A 24,942-nucleotide genomic window follows, 5' to 3' on the forward strand; every position below is an offset into this window, starting at 1 on the left:
CCATTCATATACTAGGGCCAATTTTGGACACACGCCAATTAGCCTATCAGCATCTCTTTGGAGTGTTTGAGGAAGCCTGGGTATCTGGAGGAAACCCACGCAGGCACAGAGAGTACATGAAAACTCCAGTCAGGTGGTGTCATGGTTGGGATTTGAACTAGCGACCCTTTTTGCTGCTAGGTGAGAATGCTAACCACTACACCACTGTGCCGCCCAGCACATAGGGGATGAAGCCTGAGGAGTGGACACCAGAGCCACCGCTGCATGCACTGGATGAGAGGAGGACAGCACTGCCACTGCAGGAGAGATGGAGGACAGGCCCACCACTGCATGAGAGGAGGACAGCCCTGCCACACAATAGGTAAGTGCTGCCACACCACCCGCGGGTTGTCCTGTTGGTGGTCAGTGCCTCGGGTGGTCTGGCATGTGGTCAGTGCCACGGGTGGTTCAGCGGGTGCTGTAGGTGGTCAGCACCACATAGACTGGCAGCGGGGGGGGGGTGGGGGTTGATGCATGTTTTTGCCACACCCAAAAGGAGAACCCACCAGCTGCCACTGCCTATGGTACTATTATGAATTAATCAATATGACTGAAATCAGTCAGATGTTTTTACCCTTATTTCATCATGTCTGTAAATTGTTGCTTAGATAAAATTTTGTTATCATGCAATACAATTATTATTATGTGTATACATTGATTTTTCTAGTGATTAGCCTTATTCAAAGTCCCCTAGACCTATGTTTTTCCTTTAGGTTATGGATCAATGCTATGTGGTGTTATTTCTAGGAAAGAGAGCAGTAGCAAAGTATCTTTTTAGAGTGGAAGTGTGTTTGGGTGCAAACTCTTAGGAAATAGGACTGCAGAGTAAGAAAATATAGGTACACATCTGTAGAACAAGAACAGACGTGAGCAGCCAGTGAGAAGAGAGAGCAAGAGTTTGAGAGAACAATGCCAGAGGCGAGATTAGCTTACCAACATGACCAATCAGTGTGCTGGAGTGCAGTCTGTGTGGAAAATATTGAGAGTCCAAAGGAAAGCACTATCTACAGAAGGTATACATTTAGAAGGGAGCAGTCTGTATCACAGCAGTACGTGCCTGCTAAATAGGTATTGAAGACAGAACACCCCGCCAAAGAATCCCAACTCAATACTGTATCAGATTTCTGTACAAGTAATAGAATATATGATATGTATCATACAAAAGGTAACTAAAAAGAAAATGTGTTACTTATACTAACATGACACAGCATTTGCTAAAATTGCTAATAATTTAAAATGATACTAAAGTCTTGGCTTTTTTTTTCTTTAAAAATAATGAACATGTTATACTTATGTGCACTGTGCAGTGGTTTTGTATAGGGCAGCCTGAATCCTCATCCTCTAGGGTTCCTCTTGGTGCTCCTGGCTCCTCCATCGTGTTTAGTGCCCCCACAGCAAGAAGTTTGCTATGGGGGCACCCAAGCCAAGCTGCAGCTCTGTGTGTCGATTCAGACACAGAGCAGTGTCTGGCTAACTGAACTGTGTCTCAGCCAATCAGGTGGGAGATTCCCAGACAGCTAAGGCACTCGTGCACATTTCTGGCTTGAGGGGGAGCTCAGAAAAGTATTAGGGGGCTGAGGGGGGCTGCTACACACAGAAGACTTTTTATCTTAATGCATGAAACACATTAAGATAAAAAAAAACCTTCTGCCTTTACAACCACTTTAAGCTTTTTCATCACATAGAGGTAATTGCTCAAAGTACAAATATTGTAGATGGATAATTGTTATTTTTTTCACTGTAGTATAATGTTTTTATCATGATGGTTTGTTAAAACAAAATCTGAATCAGTGGCTCGGCTCAGGTGCCCCCATAGAAAGCTGCTTGCTGGGGGGACTCAGCAGGAGGGAGGGGCTAGGAGCATTGGTGAGGGACCCGAGAAGAGGAGGATCTGGGCTGCTCTGTGCAAATCCATTGCACAGTCCAGATAAGTATAACATGTTTGTTATTTTTAAAGAAAAATAAACTGAGACTTTAGTATCATTTAAGCTTTCTGTATGTGTGCTGAAACTGCATTTCTATATTGTTTCTTGCTGTTGTTTGTAATGGTATGTTGTTGTGTGATTAGAGAAAGGATATTTTACATTCACATGATAGGTTTATTTGATTGATAGAATTAATGCTTTGGCGTTTGAATTCTTGAGGACTTTGTTGTTTGAACACTATTCCAAAACCTATTCCGAATTGCATTTAGCTACAGATGGAGAATGAATTGCTAAGGCTGGATCACAATCTGGATTCCAGAAGGGCACTATTTAGTTTGGAGCAGTAAACTCATTCCTGACGGTCATTGATAACATAAGGGAATACAATCAACAACAGAGCAGCTGGAAAGATGTATTTGTACAACGCCTAACCTTTGGTTACATTGTATCTTTTCCTAAAAAGGAAACAAATCCAAATTTTACAGGTGACTATTGTGTTTTTCTTTTTTTTACCACAACTTAAGTTTGACTATTTGACTATATGTTTCAACATATAATGTTGACGGTTGTTTTATGAAAATGCATGATCTTTTTAAATAAAAAACATAATATATTGTTGCTGATTAAACATATAGTATTAATTCCCAATAAATGTAATAGTGCTTGATTTATTGATTATTTTAATAAAAAAAACATTTTCAATGAGCTACCATGGTGCTGTGAGCACTGTGGTAGTTCATTCATTCTTCCTGTCAGCATGTATCGGCTTCCTCAAATGAGGTGTAAGCAAGCCAGTACATTGACAGATCTGCAGCAGAACTGTATGTACCAGTGATCAGCAATTTGCTGGTGCAATGCTTTACAGGTTCTTGCAACAAAAAATTATAAATGCACATTTTTTCCCCAGCAAAAAAATTTGCATTTATTATTTTTGTGAAAAGGCGAACTTATGCTTTAAAGGGGATGTAAAACCTCAAGGTTTTCCAACTTAATGCATTAAGGTGAAAAACGTCCTGTTATTTAGCAGCCCCCCGGAGCCCCCATTTTACTTACCTAAACCCGGTGTTTCCAGCGACAGGGACAAGCACACCAGCTCCAGCCGGTGTCTCGGGTCCTGATTGGATAGATTGAGAGCAGCGCAGCCATTGGCTCCCGCTGCTGTCAATCAAATCAAATGATGAGGGAACCGGGGGCGGGCCGAGTCCTGCTGTCTGTGTCAATGGATGCAGGACACGGGAGCGCGCCCGCATGAGTGTCCCAAGGGAGAGCAGCTCTCCCACAGGGCACTGGAGAAGAGGAGGAGCCAGAAGCACCGTTGAGGGACCCCAGAAAAAGAGGATCGGGGCCACTCTATGCAAAACCAACTGCACAGAGGAGGTAAGTATTAGACATGTGCAGAGTAAAATATTTCATTTCGGAATTTCGTTTTCGTCCGAAAAATGAATTTATCTAGTTACTCCCGAAATTCATTTTTATTTATTTTGTTTTTTGTTCAAAAATTGCATTCGTCCGAAAATCCACATGAATTACGATCGAATCTGTCTTTGAAGGCTTATGGTGTCTGTCGAATGTATAAAGAAGACTCAACGAAGCTAGTATATAGCATACTTCGTGTGAACTTTAAAACCCTATTAAAGTCTATGGGACACCAAAATTCTAAATCTAATGTATGGGTGACCCCACCCCCCTCTGATGTAACACAGGCAGGTTTCCGTTACATCAGAGGGGTGCGGGGTCACCCATACGTCACGGGGAAGCCCAGGTTTCCCCTTGCGTCAGAGGGGGGCGGGGTCAGGTGACGGGTGGCCCCACCCTCCGCATATAAGAAACGTCAGGCCGCCGGGATCCCCGCAGTGTCTCCTCCGTGGAGACAGAAGATGGATGGATTCGCTGCGCTGGATCAGATCAACCATCGCTGGAGAGATATCATCCATCGCAGGATAGCAAGAGTGGATTACCACCGCTGGAATCTTTTTGTTATTTTTTTTTCATTTTTAATAAAGGTATTTTTCAAAAGTGTGTTTGTCTTATCTAACTATTTTTTACACTTTCTTTGTGAAATGGTAGGGGTACTTTTGTACCCCCTTACCATTTCAAACAGGGGGGGCTGAGATCTGGAGGTCCCCTTGTTAAAGGGGGCTTCCAGATTCTGATAAGCCCCCCGCCCGCAGACCCCCACAACAACCGGCCAGGGTTGTGGGGATGAGGCCCTTCTCCACATCAACATGGGGACAAGGTGCTTTGAGGGGTCACAGACCCCCAAAGCATCCTCCCAATGTTGAGGGCATGTGGCCTGGTACGGTTCAGGAGGGTGGGGGGCCGCTCTCTCATCCCCCCCTCTTTTCCTGCGGCCTGCCAAGTTGCGTGCTCGAATAAAGGGTCTGGTATGGATATTTAGGGGGAACCCCACGTCAATTTTTTTTTTAATTTGACGCAGGGTTTCCCTTAATATCCATACCAGACCTAAAGGGCCTGGTAATTGAATTTGGGGGACCTCCACGCTTTTTTATTCATTTATTTATTTATTTATTTTATCAATGACTTTCAATGAGTGTTTTCTGTATTAGGGAGCCGACAATTCATAATAGCTGCGAGTGATTTTAAAGGACTTTTTTTCCTGCATAAATGACACTTTGTGCAGGGACAGTTCTAAGCACCAGAAACATGCGCCCCTTCACAGGCATACTATAGACACCCCTAGCTACGAAATTTTAAGGAATATTACACTTTTATTGTTTCACTTTAATCATTATTAAAATCACTGCTCCCGAAAAAACGGCCTTTTTTTAAAACTTTTTTTTGCATTGATGCATGTCCCCTGGGCAGGACCCGGGTCCCCAAACACTTTTTTGAACAGTAACTTGCAGAATCTTTTCTCTCTGTCAAATCTTTTTTCTCTGTCGAATATTTTCTCTATATAATCTTGGACTAATAGAGGTAAGGTTAGGCACATTCGACCACAGGTTCTATAGACACAGGTTGTTATTGTCAGAGTCACGTCAAATCTCCTATTCTATATCGAACTGTTGTAACAAGGAAAATGAAAATAAAGCATTTATTTATGTCGGATCTTTTGTTTTTCGGATCCTGTGCTTTCATTATCGTTTGTCAAAACGAAAATGAAAATACCTGAAATTTGGACGAAAATGCATTTGGACGAAAACAAATGCACATGTCTAGTAAGTATGGCATGTTTGTTTTTGAAAAAAATGAACCTTTACATATTCTTTAAGCTCCAGGGGGCCGAGTGAAACACATTGGGGGCATGGCCTGGCTGCCATTCATCTCACTCCATGCACATGGGTCTGCTTCATGATGTGCGCTTCATGGATCTTTTCCTTTGACATTGCATCAGAAAAATAAGCCACAGTTGAGAATTATTGTAGTTTTCAATAGATATACTTTATACCCAGTCACAATAAACATCTAGAATTAAGGTAATTGAAAAGCTAAGTGCCTTACTATTAATCTAGTGCAGTATTCAGAATAAATCATTACTCAAACTGCAGGTTACTGCAAGGGATAATCAAACCAGTTTGTGTAAACCATGACTCAAACCCTGACTTTTCAGCCAGTGTGGATATGTTTGAACTTTTGAGTGTCGGTCCATAAAAAACAGCATTGTTTCCAATATATGGTGGCCGATAGTGAACTTCAGTATGATGGCTGATATAAGCTCTTATCCTCTCCTATGCCAGCACAACCTTTTTTTTATAGCCAAAAGCAGATTATTGTCAGACACAGACACAAAATAAAAGCATTCCATTACCACAAAGGTTATGTTACTGTACATTTTCTTTTCTGAAGCTCACAGCCATCATATGTCACAGTGACAGTGAAAGGTTCTGCTCTCACATGAAGAGTAACTGGCAGCCATTGGAGGGTATACAGAAATAACCTAATGAAACTGTTCTCTTACGTAACTGGTGTTGGTGGACACCAAATGTGACCATGTTGTGTATGTTTTTTCAAATGCTATTACCAAACTAAGTCTTTATAATACATATGTATATATTTTGTCTTTAAGGTTTTAGAGGCAAAAACTGCTTCTCTGGTTGTGTTGTTCATGTAGCAAGTTTCGGTGTCTCCGTTATTGAGATGCTCAATCTCCCATGTAGGCTATCAAGTAAAATTGTAAGTATTCTAATTCATATGCCATGCATTTTTCTTCTAAGAGGTGTTAAGCTTGTTATTTGTTTTTCCTCAGAGCTTTACCAAGTGCATAACATATGTAGATAAGCACAGAGGTTAAATTAGGTTGTGATAAAATGTAAAGTTCAACTCTATTCAGAGTAATATAATGCACTATATAAGAGTATTGGAAACGTTTAAACATAACATCCCTACCTGGCATCTATAAAGAATCAGTCATTGCTTCAAATCATTCATTTATTGCACATCACTCATTTCCTACCCTAAATGTCTGATTGTTTACACATGACTGTACATGCATCAGTCCCCACTTGGTCATCACAGTAGATGTCTTCTGCGGCCCATTGTATTGCACTTATTTTTCATCATATTGCTTTTCATTCACTGTGAGCAATTTATTACTCATTCATCACTCACCCCTTTTCACAAATCATTCATTGTGCACTGGTTGTCAAGGTCACTTTTTATTATTAGGAACGCACAAAAAACACGCAACGGAAATTAAATAAAAAAAAAAAAATGTAATTGAGTAAATGTTTGCTAACTAATTTTTCAATTCTTTCATTTTATTCTATAATATATTTTCGAAACACCCCCAAATTAAAATTAAACTGACAGTAAAACAATGTACCTCCTTCAAACTCTGTTTGACAGTTTCCAGAGTTTTCATTTAAGCTCTCCTCTTCAGTAATGATTATGTTTTCAATGTCCTTCATAGTTAAGTGATCACGAAATGCATGATAAAGAATGTGCTTTAGTTCCTCCAGTGTTATCCGTTGCATATCAAACTGCAGAAAGAAAGGTACACAACATTAAAAAAAGCAAGTAAACAATGCTATACATGAATGCTTGAGTATCTATAGTGTTGCTTTTAAGATAGTGTAAAGTCTTCAAATGTAACTTTTACTTATTCCAATTTTTTAATGGTGTATTGTGTCTACTTGAGGTGGAATTAATGCTAATATTTCACTAGGCAGCTGTAAAGATGCAACCTGTATCCTACTTCAAATCTAATTAGTGCCTACATTTCATTTTTTTTTTTAGAGATGAATGGAAGTGCCATATACTTTTATTGTAGTTTAGTCTTGCAGTGAAATTTGGTGCATAAACAACATACATAAAGAACCTCTACAGTCAACTTAGAGTCCGTTACAGTACTGCGTTATCAGCAGAGATGAACTTTGACTGTAGACAACATATAAACAGGATCATTACCATAGTCGAAGTGAGGCCTCACCTATATACACAAAATCCTGTATATAGAGGACATGATTTTCAATCTTGCATGTTCTAAAGTAATTTTATGCAACAAAAACAATTATTATTTTCAACATATATACAGAACTCCAACTGACTGAAAATTGAGCAGTTGGGATGCATTTCACAAGCTCAGTAGAGGCTTTTTAGAACAAAAGATACCTACAAGTCTCATTGAGATTGAAGCCATCAAATAAGTCATGTCTCTTAGCTTACTGTAAATCGAAAATTGCTGTTTTTTAATACATACACAACATTAAGCCAGGTTTACACTATATGCAGGAGCAGGATTGCATGAAATTACATGCCCTCCCATAACAAAATACACACTGCTGTTTTCAGATGCACTGGAGCACTGGAAACTGAAGATTTATGTGGTTTCCCCCTCATCTGCAATTTTGGAAAAGGTGCAAAGACCTTTTCTCTGTATTTTTTATAAGTAGAGCAGGCCATTCAAATGAATGGGTTGCTGTGCCCCACGAAAACACAACCACAAGGAAACCGCATAGTTGTAGACCTAGCCTTATACCTCATTGTAATCGGTTAGGTTTTACTTCAAGGAATGCATATGTTTTTCTAAAAACTTGAGTACATTTTATTATCTTACATGCCAAATAACAAAAGGCTTCTTTTCAAACTGCTAGTATTATAGGTATCACTGATAATTAGGCTTTAAATGCACCCCACGGCACAGCTCTTAAATAATAATAATTATTATTATTATACAGGATTTATAAAGTGCCAACAGTTTGTGAAGCACTTCACAACATTATGGCAGACAATACAGTTACAATACAATTCAATACAGGAGGAATCAGAGGGCCCTGCTCATTAGAGCTTACATCTAGAAGGGAGGGACAAGTGATACAAAAGGTAATAACTGTGGGGGATGAGCTGATAAGGAATATTAAAGTACAGTTGTTAGGTGGAAGTAGAATAGGCTTCTCTGAAGAAAAATGTTTTCAGGGATCGCCTAAAAGTGGATGGCGTTTGAGATAGTATGACAGATTGGGGTAGGGAATTCCAAAGGATGAGAGAGGCTCGGGAGAATACCTAGAGGCAAACAGGAAGAAAGAGGGCAATTTGTTTGGTATTTTGAGATTAGGTTAGTGATGTAGCTGGGGGCTGGCGTGGATAATCTCTTTTTACACTTCTAATGATCAGTTCTGGAAATGGTTAGACAAAATGACCAATGATTCTCCGAAGATACTAAGCACTAAGCATCTAACTCTTATTTTATCTGCAGCTGGCTGAAAAATAATTCTTCAGAATTTGATATTACCAGATCCTCCTTGCCTATATCAAATTGTGGGGATTCCAAAAAAAAACCACAATTTTAGGATAGAGTGGATAAAAACTGCACTCAATAGAGAGAGCTTTATTAAGTGATATATTAAAACAAATTTAACTTTTTTTAATAGCTTAAAACCAAACATAAAACTACTACCACATCAATAATGTAAATTTACCACTGGGTATCTGGGATTGTTGGATATTTATTTGCAAATAACTTGGTGCTCCTAAAAACAGCACATGCACAATTCCAACAAGATGATAGAAATCAACCATAATTCCACTGAGTATAATACTTTGTTTTGATGTTTAACACTTCTACTGGCTTTGGAGGATTTTAACAAAACACTCTTAGCAGCTGCAGCCATTAGAAGCATATGTTGGCTGTCAGATGGAAGCAAGCTAATGGCTGTGCAGCTGCCAGATCACTTCCACCCCCTCCCTTGCTTCCAGCCCCCCTGCGTGACCCCATCATGTTTCTGCCATCAGTGGACCCGAGACCAGCAGGACAGGTGCCAGGATGCCAGTTAGAGGGGAAGGAGATCAGTGAATGTCCAGTCACCTATCTTCCTTTCCTAGTTCTGACCTGGAAGCCTTGTATAAAATGTTACTTCTAGGTTTTGGTGTCACAGTATAGCTGGGGAAGAATCTAATGGAGTATGATCTCCCCCTCAAAAAAGTTTGATCCCCCTCCACCCCCCATACATGCACATGGATGCATCAGGGCTGCCTACGCATGAAAATGTTGATTGTGCTACCATAGTTATATATTGTTGTGCATGCCGGAGTGAGATCAATAATTCTAGGCCCATTATCTCTAAGCTGATGACCTGTAAGAGCTGTTAGCATTTTGTTTTACATTTATTTAGTTATTCAAATTACTTGTAGAGTTATTGCAAAGTTAGCTGATGGTGCTAAATGTGGTATGGGCATGTAGTTATCAATGACATCTGGCCAGGAAAAGTATTACTTTAGTCCATGCAAGTACAGTATATTCAGGTGTTATGACAAAAAGTGATAAAATGAAGCAAATGTCCAAAAATATGGGGAAAGCACAGGTTTCCTTCAAGTGAGGGTGCTTTATTAGATGACCACTGTAAGGCTAATACTTCTTATATAAACCTTGCAATGTAATCAACTATGCTGTATGTATAAAACCTAGCACAAGGAAACTGTTTTTCTTTGTGCCACAGAATGTTTAAAAAAAGCAATTTCTGTTCCTTGAGTGAAATAACACATGTCTAGTGCATACTTTGTATGATTACACCATGTAGTTCATGATTTATCACCTAATCCACTGTAATTCAACATTGTCAAAGATGTTTTATCCCATCTAAGCTTTTAGCTTTTTAAAATGAAAGACAGTTGCAGATATTGAATATGCAGGGAAAAAATATATTCGAACATGAATCACATTCATGTTTCCCCTGCAGTTATTGCAAATGGATAATATTTAAGTGACCAAAATCATCAAAGCCTTAAAATGATTAATTAGGACACTTCAATTCTTTCATGACCCACTCTACTTAGTGTCAATGAAAACACAGAGTAGGAAAGAATTACCATAACTGGAGTATATGTGCATATAATAATATACTCTTGACAGTGCTACAATCAAATTAGTGCAAGTCCATCCATCTGTTTTAGTGACCTCAGTTTCTGAGGCTAATAGCTTTTCACGCTGATCGAGTAAAAATAGCAGCAGCCAGGAGCTCTATAAATGATCTTTTCTTATGTCACAGATGTTGAAATAGCCCAGGTATGACTGACATAAACTCATATCTTGCCTTTGTACACCCAGTATTAATGTCCTTGATCTGTTGCTTGTGTATCTTGGTTAAGAGTTGTACCTAGTCTTGAAGAACACTTCAAAAGAAAATGAAATATAAGGTACACATATACTTTCAAATTGCTTGGTAATTACCTTCCCGGAGTGAATATAAGGTCTTTTTAAATTATTTTAACGAAATATATGTCTTTGGGGTTGGTTTATTGAAGATAATATAGATAAGTATTTTAAAAACACAGCTTTTAATTACAGTATTTACAGTAATTCTTCATTTTTGTACCCTTCTTCTGACCAATCTCAAACTTTACTTTTACAGAGGCATACATAGTTACATCGTTAGTCAGGTTGAAAAAATACACAAGTCCATCTAGTTCAACCACACAAAAAAAATAATAATAATAATATCATACAATCCCATATACCCAATTCTATACCCACAGTTGACCCAGAGGAAGTCAAAAAACCCCAGCCGAGCATTATCCAATTTGCTAAAGCAGGGGAAAAAATTCCTTCCTGATCCCCTGAGAGGCAATCGGATTTTCCCCGGATCAACTTTTCGTATAAATGTTAGTACCCAGTTATAGTATGTACAATTAGGAAATAATCCAAGCCCTTCTTAAAGCAATCCACTGAGCAGGCCAGAACCACCTCTGCAGGGAGTCTATTCCACATTTTCCCAGCTCTTACTATGAAGAAACCTTTCCGTATTTGGAGATTAAATATTTTTTCCTCTAGATGTAAAGAGTGCCCCCTTGTCCTCTTTTTTGACTGCAAAGTGAATAACTCAACACCAAGTTCACTATATGGACCCCTTATATATTTGTACATATTGATCATATCCCCCCTTAGTCTCCTCTTATCAAGAGTGAATAAATACAGTTCCTCTAATCTTTCCTCATAGCTGAGTTCCTCCATGCCATCAGTTTGGTTGCCCTTCTCTGCACTTTCTCCAGTTCCCCGATATCCTTCTTGAGAACTGGTGCCCAAAACTTAACTGCATATTCCAGATGAGGTCTTACTAATGATTTGAACAGGGGCAAAATGATATCTCTCTCTCTCTGGAGTCCATACCTCTCTTAATACAGGAAATGACTTTGCTCGCTTTGGAAACCGCAGCTTGGCATTGCATGCTATTATTGAGCTTATGATCTACCAAAACCCCCAGATCCTTCTCCACTATGGATTCCCCCAGTTGCACTCCCCCTAAAATGTATGATGCATGCATATTCTTAGCCCCCAAGTGCATAACTTTACATTCCTCAACATTAAACCTCATCTGCCACATAGTCGCCCAATTAGACAGAGCATTGAGGTCGGCTTGTAAATTGGAGACATCCTGTAAGGACGTTATTCCACTGCATAGCTTGGTGTCATCTGCAAAGACAGAAATGTTACTTTTGATCCCAGACCCTTTATAAAGATATTAAAAAGTAAGGGTCCCAGCACTGAACCTTGAGGTACACCATTGATAACCTTAGACCATTCAGAGTAAGAATCATTAACCACTACTTTCTGAATTCTGTCTTTTGGCCAGTTTTCTATCCATTTACAAACTGATATTTCCAAACCTGTAGACTTTACCTTACACATGAGCCATGTGTGCGGAACTGTATCAAATGCTTTTGCAAAATCCAGGCATACCATGTCCACCGCCACCCCTCTGTCCAAGGTTTTACTTACCACCTCATAAAAAGAAATCAGGTTTGTCTGACAACTTCTGTCTTTCATGAATCCATGCTGTCTGTTGCTTAAAATATTTTTTTCCTGCAAGAACTGGTCTATGTGTTTTTTTATTAATCTCTCCAGTATCTTCCCAACTATAGAAGTTAAACTAACAGGTCTATAGTTACTTGGTAAAGACTTTGTTCCCTTTTTAAATATAAGCACCACATTGGCCCTGCGCCAATCCAGTGGTACTATTCCTGTCATTAATGAGCCCCTAAAATTAGATTCAATGGCTTTGAAATTACAGAGCTCAATTCTTTTAGGATCCGTGGGTGGATGCCATCAGGTCCAAGTGCTTTATCCCCCTTTATTCTGTTCAAATATTTCTGGACCATATCACTTTTGAGTCATTGTGGATTTGGGGCTGTGTCACTACCACCCCCACTATGGACATGAGCTCCCCCATGCTCCTTTGTATACACAGAGCTGAAGAAAGTATATAATAAGTTAGCCTTCTCTTTGTCCCCAGTCACCCACTCCAGATTATTTTGTAAAGGGCCTACATGCTCAGACTTTACCTTTTTACTATTAATATATAATTTTTGGGGGTTTGTCCTACTATCTTTTGCAATCTGTCTTTCATTTAGAATTTTTGCATCCTTGATTTCCTTTTTACATATTCTGTTATATTCTTTGTAACATTTAAATGACACTAGTGTTCCTTCATTTTTATATTTTTTAAAAGCTCTTTTCTTATAGTTTATAGCTTTTCTAACTTTGGCCGTAAGTCACATAGGTCTTATTTTTAGCCTTTTAAACTTATTGCCCATGGGAATATACTTTGCAGTGAGATCACAAACAGTCTTTTTGAAGAATTCCCATTTCTGTTCTGTGGCCATTGATGCCAATATTCTCTCCCAGTCTAGGTCCTGGAGAGAAGCCCTCATCCTTGGAAAATTTGCTCTCTTGAAAATAAGTGTTTTTATCTTTCCCGTATGTGATTTTTGCTTACAGCTAACATCAAATGAAATCATGTTATGGTCACTGCTACCCAGGTGTTCCTTTATCTGAACATTAGCAATACACTCTGCATGGTTTGAGATTACCAGGTCCAACAGAGCATCATTCCTATTTGGGGCCTCAATAAACTGGACCATAAAATTGTCCTGTAATAGGTTTATACATTTTTGCCCTTTAACTGTCCCAGCAGTGCCATTACTCCAGTAAATTTCTGGGTAGTTAAAATCCCCCATTATTATCACTGTCCCAGCCCTTGCAGCCCTTTCTATCTGTGCAAGGAGCTGAGTCTCCACATCCTCATTAACATTGGGTGGTCTCTAACACACTCCAATGATTAACTTTGAACTACGCACATCTGTATGCAGTTCCACCCATAATGCTTCAGACTCATCACACTCTCCGTCCACCAGGTCCTCTTTCTCACTCGCTTTGAGATCACTTCTCACATACAGACAGACCCCTCCACCTTTCCTTTTTACTCTGTCTTTCCAAAAGAGTGCATACTTACTTCAATCCGTTAGATCAGGGCAAGGGGGTAAAAGCATAAATGCACTTTGTTTTAAAGTGCACATATTCTTTAATCATACAAAGTGTTGGTCTAACAGATGTAAAAGCAGAGCATCTTAAGATGTATTAAAAAAACATTTAATTTCTCACAAAAAAATTAAATTTTTCATAGTAGTACATACAATTATGGATCTATTTGGGGTTTTAAAGATTTAAATTCTGTGGAGATTTAGAGTACTTGCACTGTGGTATCAGCCACTGAAATATCTTTTCCAACTACTTTCCTGCCTAGGGTCCATTTAATGGTACACTGGTATAAACATAGGGAGAATACCACTGGAAGATGCATTCCAGCAAAAGGAACATGGGGTTCAGAGAACAGGAGAAGAGTACTGGCTATCAAAGCCCTACCAATGAGTTGGGGACTTTACCCTTGCATGAGTCTCATACAGCTCTAAAGACCCAGCAAGGAATCAAATCTTGACTTTTTATATTCATTCAAAAGGAATAATACCCTGCATATAATTACGCTTTATTAAGCCTACCTGGAAGCAGACACAAGCATGATAAGGTGGAGCATGAAAATACACACTTTCACATGCATTGACAGAACTGCCTAAAAGTTGCTAAGACAAAACTTCTTACACACAAGTTTGGTTTACTCTTAAGTCTGCTTGTGAAACACAGTCTTTCTTTTTCAGTGCAAGTATTTGAGAGACAATAATGATTAAAATCTGAAGATTAGTAAAAAAAAAAAAAAATGTGAGGCCCATTGGATACATATGAATAGAGGTACATTATTACACTGCTGTACTAAACTTCAGCTTTAATTAAAAAAATAAATGCTGCATGAACATATACTGAGAAAACAAATGCAATCAATAGGCTACAGTATATGGTACTTCCTCTTTTGCTAAATGTCTAATCAGTATTATTTAAAAAACTGCATTCAGAATTTTTTTTAGCACACTAGTCAACTAATCTATGAGTGATAAAAATGATCCTTGTATCATTCCTAGCAACAATTAAAGGGATATTTTACTTCAGAGAATATAAAATGAGATTGGCCTCATGGGCACCGCATTAAAGAATTTATGTATATGTCACACAAAATATAATGGATGCCTGCAACAATGGGCCAGATGTTCAGCAGCAGCAGCATACTGAACATATAAGTCAAACAATCAGTTGTAGTTGAATGCATTGTGCTGGGATTAATCTATTCACCTTAAAGCATTCAATCACTGTAGTCCCCTGCTGCATTAGGGATATAAGTATGCAACACAACAGTACATATATCATAGTCCACAGTATGTATTTTGCTAAGAAATATGGTTTGGTATCTAAAATATTTGTTTCTATGATTACCACAGGCATAACAGGGTATGTTATGTACCCTGTATGCTAAGAAATAGAGGTTGTTCACTTTGCAAAGTATTTTTTTAATTACATTTTGCTTTGCTACTACCTTGGTAAAGCAACCCCATTATATAGGCCAGCCTTGGACTGGAAACTAGCCAATTCTGGAATTGGTCACATGAGCTGCTTCAATTCAGCCAGACTTAAAGAGGAAGTAAACCCTGATGAGTTTACTTCCTCTTTCATTCCCTGCAAAGGCAAAGCATAATGGATTACTATGCATCGCATAGTAGTCCATTATGTGTCACTTACCTGACACAGGAGCCAGCGATGTCACGGCTGTCCCATGTAGTCCTGCGCATCCATCTTCTCGGTGGGTCTCTCTGCTCCACCGCTGTCATTCGGCGAAGCCGCGATGACGTCACTCCCGCGCATGCGCATGGGAGCCGCCACGCGCGTCATCTTCGTTGTTGATGGAGCCGCACTCATGTGCCATAGACAGCAGTGCCTGTCTTTTAGCAAATATCTCCTAAACCGTGTAGGTCAAAGTGTGTTGTAAGGGTTTACAACCACTTTAACTGAAAGCATTGTCACATGTATGTATTCTGCACACTTTCAATAAATATTGAGTAATAGTGCTCCAAATTTTGGCTCCTGTGCATTATAAGTCTGTATAAGACTGTATACTTTGTCTAACTTCCTGCTGCTGAACATGGCTTGCACCTGATCTCAACTGTGGCCAGTTCCACTAACCTGTTCTTCCGTGGTGTCCTGACCCTGACACCCTTGTCTTCTCTGCTATAGCATGCTTCTGCCAAGGCATCCAACTAAAGTTGACTCCAAGAGTGTGTCAGGGCTGGCTTAGCCCTTCCTCCTCTGGGCTGGCCACTCAGCTGTCGGCTAATTGCCAGCTCTCTTCTCTTTCCACAGTTACCAGTTGTTCCCGATGATGCTTGTCTGACCTGCCTATTTTAAGCCTTCCTGCTCACTTTTTCATTTGCCTTCATGTTGGTCACCTCACAGGGAACCATCTCCTGCTGTTTGTTTCAAGACTGGCTTGCTGATATCCCACCTGGCTTCTTATCCTGCTTGCGGTTGCTCTCCTTGGATCCCTGACTTCCGGCCTGGCTGATTACCCGATCTGTTTAATGAACTTTGGACTGGCTGACTACCCGATCTGGCTACAGGACTCTGGCTATGAATGACTACGCTTTTTTCTATTTACCTTTTTATTTTTATTAATAAACAAGTGTGATTTGATTGCACTCATGTCTCAGTCTGTTTCATGGTTTCTGACAGAGTGTGGACTCTCGTATTAGGGCATTCAACAACCATGAAACTCATAATTATTATCAGTCTTTGCAGGGATATTTGGACTGGAGGTGCAAGAGAGGTCTCATTGGCTCACATTTGCTGGCTGGAACTTTGACAAAGTGGAAGTTTGACTAAGTGGTGAGTTAAAAACAAAATTGTGATATTGACTGTTGGTGACTGCTTGTAGTTGCAAGTATATTGTCTTCTTCTTTAGGAACTCTGCTAGCAGCTTTTAAAATGCTTTTTCTGGCACATTTCTTTCTTTCCTTCCTTCAGTCTGCTAATTAAGGGGAGTGGATAACTGTTAACTGTTCACAGGTGCTACAGGTACTATATAACTTCGAGCTAACTCATTTTATTGGCTGGAACATTTACAAAGTGGGAGTTTGACTAAGTAGCAAGTTAAAAAATAGGATTTTAAAACAAGAGTCTTTTACCCTGTAAGTAACATTTTACAATTCCTGAAAGTAAATAATACTATAATGACTGGGATAATGAGTACTAGCAAGATTGAATGTTTTGCAAAGTACACAGTGTGTATACACAGACCAGACTGAACCCATCACTATCTTGTCTTACTTCCACTATTCCTTCCAGACTTTCTTCCAGGCTGTGGCTGTGGTGTTGAAGGTGTGGAAAGAGGTGGAGGAGGATGGTCTACCTCACACAGGTTTGTTTTGGTTTTGAGTTGGCCCCTCAGACCCTTATTTATTGTCATATACAAAATTTCCTCACAGATGAGGCATCGGGCATCCTCCATTTCCTGCATTTTTCTGGTAGTCATGCAGCCAAAGGCCTCTTGAGCAGTGGGGGTGGCTCTGAGGGCCGTTTTAGCCTCCCAAAATCAGCCCAAGCGATGCCTCCTGCACATTACTCCCATTCCTGGGCCTTTTGGTTGGAAGCCGGAGGGGAGGAACTGGGGATTCTGTCAGGCTACTGGGCACAGCCACCTCCTGGCTGCCACTTTCCCCCACCACCTCCTGGCTGCCACATTCCACAGCCTCTTCCTGGCTGCCACAACCCACGACCTCCTCTTGGCTGAGGCTTTCCTGTGTATGAAAAAGGGACATCGTTTTAGAATTTTGTTCATCAATCACACACAATTTTCAGCTCATGACTGTTGCAAATTGAATGTTAACAAATAGAAAAGACTATCAATCTGACCCCAGCATTTTTCATTCTTGTCCCAAACATTTTTGGCCACTACTGTCTATTGATATGTAAAACACTTTATTAAATCAGCAATTAGTGATCAATAATAACATCTAATTAACATCATTAATTTTATGACCAGAAACATGTTGAACAATGCTATACCTGACTCAAGCTGGGCTCCTCCACTTCTTCCTGGCTGGAAGGCCTGGGTTGGACGTCGGAAGCCTCAGCTGGGGTGGAAGGAAGAGTGGAAGGAAAAGTGGAGAGTGATTGCCTGACTTCAGTCTGGTCTGATAGAAACTGCATTCTCTCATAGTACCACAGCCTGGGGACATAAATGTCATCTGCTGCTGCTCGTGATCTCATGGAATCCTGGACCTTATTGCATAGCAGTTTCTCCAGTGCTGCCTGCCTCTTTTGTTTATGATTATAATGCGGATTTTTCACCTGCCACAGACAGGGCGGCTCCCTGTACTTGTCTATGAATAGGGGGAGGAGGCTGTGATCATTGAAGCCATCAATTTCTCTGCAAGACACAACACAAGACAAACCCTAATGTCAGGCTAATCTCTCCTAATCTTGTCCCAATATAGGCCTCAATCTAGAAGCAGTATAGGCCACTGATGCACCAAGTTCAAATTGTACCTTCATTCAAACGATTGGCACTTCCGATACTTCTTTCTCCCTTCATGCGCTTTATATACACTGAGCATGCATGAAACTCTACCCGTCCCTGACACTCTTTCTAGTCTATTCCATGCCGCTTGTCTTTTGGTGCAGTGGGAGAGCACATGGCAGAGACAGAGCAAGTGCATGCAGAGTAGAGCAGCAACGAGGAGGACGACGAAAGCCTGGATCACAAATGTCCCGATCCAGGAGATTTAATGCCTCTAATATGTCCTTTGGTGAGATGGTGGAAATGGTGGACATCTTGAAGAGGGCCGACTGTGATGGGAAGTATGGCCTATACCTAAACCCAAATGTGAGAAAGGCCAAGATCATGACTAAAGTTGTGAAGAGTCTGTGCCTTAATTGTGGGGTACAGCGATCCAATGATCAACTGAGGAAACGATAGTCAGACCTCAAATTGAGGGAGCAGGATCAGTACAGAAGGATCAAGAGAGTTCTTCAAAAAAATAAGTTGTTGTCAAGTAAGTTTTTCTCATGTGTTCCTATTATTATTACGTTCATGCTGTTCCATGTGCTTTTCTTTACTGTTGTACAGTTTAAAATGGCAACTTTCATGTTCGTGGGCACAGTAATCATTCATAGTAAACATCGTTCATTCGCCCACTAATACGATGTTTGGGGCAGATCCAGGTTAAATACATTTGTTCATGCCTATTTGGATTAAAAGGAGTTTAGTACATTGTTGTCTAGATGGTTTGTAACTAGAATGAAATGTAAACTTGATTCAGTGTAAGGAGAGGACACTCAGCAGATGTTTACACATATGGACGCTGGAGCACTAGTGCTCCAGTGGATACTAGGGGTGGCTCCATGTGTGAAAATTGTACAAAAAAGGTAAGTATTACAGCTTTAGAATGGGAAAAACACATGTCTTCAGCTTGGAACTCTGCCCAAAAAGACAATTGTATGACACTTCCAAGCAATGTTTCAGATTCCTATTTCTGCCATCAAATATCTGTGTGCTAAGTATACCTTTTTTTCACATAGGGGAGAAAATACTCGGGACATCTGAGGACACCAGGGACCCAAAACCTCCTAAAGAAGGGGAAATACCACCAACACAACCAGAGGATATGGAGGGAGACGTTTATGATGTTGGTGAAATAGTGATCACTACAGGTGAGTGTCTGAGACCACAGCTTCAGGTAATAGATGTATGCCTGCATATTTTTAATACATGGTGTGTTTTTGAATTTTAGGTGATATGGATGTTTCACAAATGCAAGTGCACAGATCCTCATCTGAGAGATCATGGTGTGCGATCGTGATTTACAGAAGATCAAGGAAGACATCAATGATGTTGAAAAAAGACTCAAACACATGATTGATGTTTTAGGCAGAATCTAAAACACACCAAAATTCTTCAATTTGTTGAGATTTTCTAAATATTTTTAAATTTTTTGAAGTCTATTGAAAGCCAAATTTTGAAGATGCACACAGCGTGTCAACATCTGCTATCTGCCATCATGGACTATCAAGGTACGCATTTTGTGGGTGCAACCCCTTCCTCACAACTAAAGTAGCTGAGAGGAAGGGGTTTCACCCCCGAAACACATCCATTGATCCCTCATAATGGGAGATAGCACATGTTGACATTAGGCATGGGATCAGGAGTGAAATCCCCATTTTGACTCTCAATTTGTGTGCATCTTAAAAATGTTGCTTTCATAGGGGTGACATCAGCCCATCTGATGAAGGCAATATCAACACAGTTTGTACATACTAATGTATGATATTGCCTTCAATTTATCAAAGTTGAACTTTAAGTTCCTGAGTTGTGTATTGTTTTATGGTTTTAGACATGCCTGTTTACCACAAAAAGGCTATTTGTACTGTCAAATGCAAAAATGTTATTCCAAAAATATGTTGGTTTGTTCAAAAAAGTGCTAATTTTTAAAGGCTTATATTCATGGTATTGTCATAAAAAGTGTCTGGAGACCTTGGTCCTGCCCCAGGGGACATGTATCAATGCAAAAAAAAAGTTTTAAAAACATCAGTGTTTTCAGGAGCAGGGATATTAATAATGCTTAAAGTGAAACAATAAAAGTGAAATATTTCTTTAAATTTCATACCTGGTGGTGCCTTTAGTATGCCTGTAAAGTGGCGCATGTTTGCTGTGTTTAGAACATCCCGAGAGCAAAATTACATTTCTAAAGGAAAAAGGTAATTTGAAAGTACTTGCGGCTATAATGAATTGTCGGTCCTGGCAATACACATAATAGTCATTGACAAAAAGGCATGGGATTCCCCCACAGTCCATTACCAGGCCCTTTGGGTCTGGCATGAATATTAAGGGGAACCCCAAACCAAAATGTAAAAAAATGCATGGGAGTCCCCTCAAATTCCATACCAGGCCCTTCATGTCTGGTATGGATATTAAGGGGAACCCCACTCCAATTTTTTTTTAAATGGCGTATCTGAGCATGCAACCTGGCAGGCCGCAGGAAAAGGGGGGTATGAGAGAGCGCCCCCGAACTGTACCAGGCCACATGCCCTCAACATGGGGAAGGTGCTTTGGGATAGTGATCCCCCAAAGCACCTTGTCCCCATGTTGACGGGGACAAGGGCCTCGTCCCCACAACCCTTGCCCAGAATCTGGAAGCCCCCTTTAACAAGGGGACCCCCAGATCCTGGCTTCCCCCCATGTGAAATGGTAATGGGGTACATCCTACCATTTCAAAAAAAAGTGTGAAAATGGTAAAAACGACAATTCCTTTATTAACAAATAAAAATATAAAAGTGCCTCACGAAGTCCATTCATCTTCTTCTTCTCTTGCTCCGACTGACCAAACAAAAAAAGTCTCACGCCTTCACCGATCTGCCTCCATGGGAGGCACCAGTCTTAATGACCGGCTCTCAGGTGACAGTTCTTTTATAACTGAGGCCACCTGAAGGGTCTGGTATGGATTTTGAGGGGACCCCCATGCCATTTTTTTTATTTTGGTTTGGAGTTCCCCTTAATATTCATACCAGCCTGGTAATGGACTGTGGGGGAATCCGATACCGTTTTTCAATGACTTTTATGTGTATTGCCGGGACCATCAATTCATTATGGCCACGAGTACTTTTAAATGACTTTTTTTTCCTTTAAAAATGTAATTTTTCTCTCGGACTGTTCTAAACACAGGAAACATGTGCCACGTTACAGGCATACTATAGACACCCCAGAGGTATGAAATTTAAAGGAATATTTCACTTTTATTGTTTCACTTTAAGCATTATTAAAATCACTGCTCCCAAAAAAACTGCAGTTTTTTTAATCTTTTTTTGTATTGATACATGTTGCCTGGGGCAGGACTCAGGTCCCTAAACACTTTTTTTGACAATACCATGCATATAAGCCTTTAAAATTAGCACTTTTGATTTCTCCCATAGACTTTTAAAGGGTGTTTCCGAGGCTTTCGAATTTGCTGTGAACACTCCAAATTGTTCGCTATTTGGCGAACAGGGGAATGCCCTATGTTCAAGTCTAATTTACTCTTGACTCGAACATTGGGCTCATCAATAAGCCAGCCTCAGTCCCAACTGAGGTCACATAGTTTGATGCATTTTTTTCTTAAAAAGTTATGTAATATGCAGCATGCAAGAACGATGTGATTGATTTTATATTCCGCCATGCTTATTTCAGTGAGGAATAGGCAGAACTGGCTGGCCATTATCCTGAAAGCATTATCCAGCACTCTTCTGGCTCTGGTCAGCTGGTAGTAAAAAAAAACCTCTGGTTCAGGGTGAGGGTCCTCATCAGGAAGGGCCACATCAGGTGATCACCTAGTCCAAACACTTCATCAGTGACAAAGACAAATAGGAGTCCTTCCATGTTCTCTTCAGCAGGTGGCAATCCCAATCCACCATTCTGGAGCCGTCTGTAAAACCTGGGTTGGGTGATGACTCCACCATCCAACATCATGCCATTATTCCCCATGTCCACATAGAGAAACTTATATGTCATCGACACCACCACCAAGATTACACTGTCCTAATTGAAGCACATTTTTACATTCTGCAATTACCTATCAAGATAATAGGAGAACAAAACTTTAAACAATACCATTTGAAAGTATTTAGGCAGGCCCTTTCACTACATGCTTTGGTGAATTCATCCATAAATATGACCACAAAAGAGGTAGGTATAGTGTGTATGGGTCAGCAGATAGAGGATTGGTATTGGTTGACTTAGCGGTTGGGGGGGTGGAGGGTTCATTATGATTTTGGGACCCCCAAAAAAAGCATCTAGCACTCCGCATGAATTTAAGTACACAAATAACATTTAAACACATTTTAGGGGGTGTTTAGGGTAAAACAGTACTAGAGCTAACAAAATACATTGTTAAATGACTAGGCTAGGTGGGTATGGGCCCAGGATAGCATGCTGGGAAGGTTAGTGAAGGCAAATATGCATGAAGGACAAAAAAGGAAGTTTAAAAACATCCAGCATGCATGAGGATAAAGGGGACATTCACAGCATATTACACTCATTGTAGTTAAGGAATGATGAAAGAAATCCAATACATTAGCACACATTAAATATATAGAATGTGATGTTAAAGGAGAAATCTTACCTTAATATAGTCCTTCTGCAGGAGGATCTGAATGATGGAAGAAGAGGTCACTGGAATAATGATCCCCAGAGCCTGAGGGGAGATGCCTGTCCAGAACTTTATGTCCTGCAGACTTCTCCCCATTGCCAAGTATCGCAACGTGGCAATTAGCCTCTGCTGGGGAGTGATGGCTTGCTGCATGCAGGTGTCCTGCTTGGTAATATAAGAGGATAGCAAAGCCAACAGATGGTGAAAAATGGGGTCTATTATCCAGAGATAATTCCTGAAATCATCAGGATTATTCTACTGGATCTCCCGCAACAAAGGCATGTGTGAGAATTGGTCACACTGGAGTAACCAATTCTTTGTCCATGAACTCCTCCTCATTGCCCTGTTCATGGACTGGGCTTGGGTCAAAGTAAGAACCCCAACACCAAGTCCCTGCATAGCATGAACTCTACGAGGAGTGCGTAACCACAACATGGCTTCAAAACGGTCGGCTAGTCAGAATGAACTAAGGAAAACTCACTGAAAAACAGAAAAGCCTGAGAAGAGCAAGCTGAAAATCAGAAATGAGCGGACAAGAACGCACTGCAAAATCAAATACGTACTATAAAATACGCACTGAAAACCAAATGCAAACTGACTACACGCACTGAAAACCAGATATGAACCCACAAGCACAAACTGAGGAGTAGTAACATTCGGAAAATCGCACGTCTGAAAAGCGTGAATCGTCTCTCACCAAACTTCTACTAACATGAGATTAGCAGAAGGAGCCCAAAGGGTGGCGCACTGGCTATTGAAATGTAAAGTGGGTACTCCCAGGCTAATAGCTTGGCGCTTGTTTTAACATCGTGCTGTACTTTATACTAAATGTGAGTAAAATTTGCTATTAATTTTTAAAAATAGACCTTGGTTGTTGAACATAATACACCTACCATAGTAGGCTATATATCCCTCTTTTTATCCGGTTTAACTGTGCTTCCAAGCGGTCCCTAATATCCATCCATTGGAATGAAAAGGAGTGATCCATCTAAGCTCTGCACACACTGGGATTTATAGGAGGAACGCGCAGGAATCAATCCACCCTGGGGGATCTGCTGCCTCTCTCTCCTTTAAATAATGTTTACCTTACAGCAGTAAGGTAATAATTTAGTACATTCACGGGTGTTATATACACCGAAGAGTCACCCTGCACTTAAAGTCACAGTGCCACCAGATGTCATTATAGAACATCTTCTCCTGATGTTCCTATAGAAACACCCCTACATTTGCACTCTGTACTTTGGACCCCAAGGAGTGTCCAGCTGTTTATACTTAGCACTATTTGGACTTATATATTTACCTATTTATATTTTTTCTTCACATATGGCTGGTTTCAAGCCTTTTGTGTTTTTTTTACCGACGGCTGTTCTAAGCCTTCTTGTGTTAGCCATTTGAGCCTTCTGCTCAAACACATTTGCTTTATACTGTGTTTTATGATCTTTGCTTAATTGCACATTATTGTTTTAATATGCTAATTTATTTTATTGAGAGTTAGTTTATACTTTATTATGTTAATTTATTTATTGCAAGCTAATTTATACTTTATATGAGCACCGGCTATTGAACTTCCTCTTTATAGTCCCCTCGTAGGGTGGTACGTCACCACGTTCTTAACTTTTGGAATTAACGACAACATTGTGTGACTGTGTGTATGCAAGACAAGTTTGAGCCAACGTCCGTCGGAAAAAATCCCATGGATGTGCGATCATGTGTACGCGGCATAAAAATGACAATTGCGCAGTCATACTACAGTGTACTCAAATGAAATTTTTATAATTTTTCTCACACAGCTAGAGCTTTCTTTTTGTGGTGTTTAATTGCTGCTGGGTTGTTGTTTTTTTTGCTAAATAAGAGAAAAAGGGACCGAAAATTTTGAAAAAAATAAAAACTATTTCATAGTTTGTTATAACATTTTTGAAAACACATTTTTCTCCTTCACTGATGTGTGCTGATGAGGCTGCACTGATGGACACTGATGGGCACTGATAAGGTGGCACTAATGGGCACTGATAGGTGGCACTGAGAGGTGGCACTAATGGGCACTGATGGTTGACACTGATGGGTGGCACAGAAGGGCATTGATGGGTAGCACTGATAAGTGGCACTGTTAGGTGTCACTGATGGGCACTTATGATCACTGATGGGTGGCACTGATGAGCACTGGTAGGTGGCACTGATAGGCAGCACTGAT

General features: G+C 40.1%; 1 protein-coding gene across 1 annotated transcript in view; it reads right to left on the reverse strand.

The window, feature by feature from the left end:
- Positions 1–24,942, reverse strand: part of CALN1 (calneuron 1) — a 431,880-nt gene that overhangs the window by 19,324 nt on the left and 387,614 nt on the right. Inside the window, exon 5 of the mRNA XM_077482321.1 lies at positions 6,748–6,904. Coding sequence (XP_077338447.1) covers positions 6,748–6,904 — 157 coding nt within the window. The remainder of the gene's footprint in view (positions 1–6,747; positions 6,905–24,942) is intronic.

The sequence above is a fragment of the Lithobates pipiens genome, unplaced genomic scaffold, assembly GCF_037356315.1.
Source record: "Lithobates pipiens isolate NorthernLeopardFrog02 unplaced genomic scaffold, aLitPip1_a1.2 Scaffold_16, whole genome shotgun sequence".
Lineage (NCBI taxonomy): Eukaryota > Metazoa > Chordata > Amphibia > Anura > Ranidae > Lithobates > Lithobates pipiens.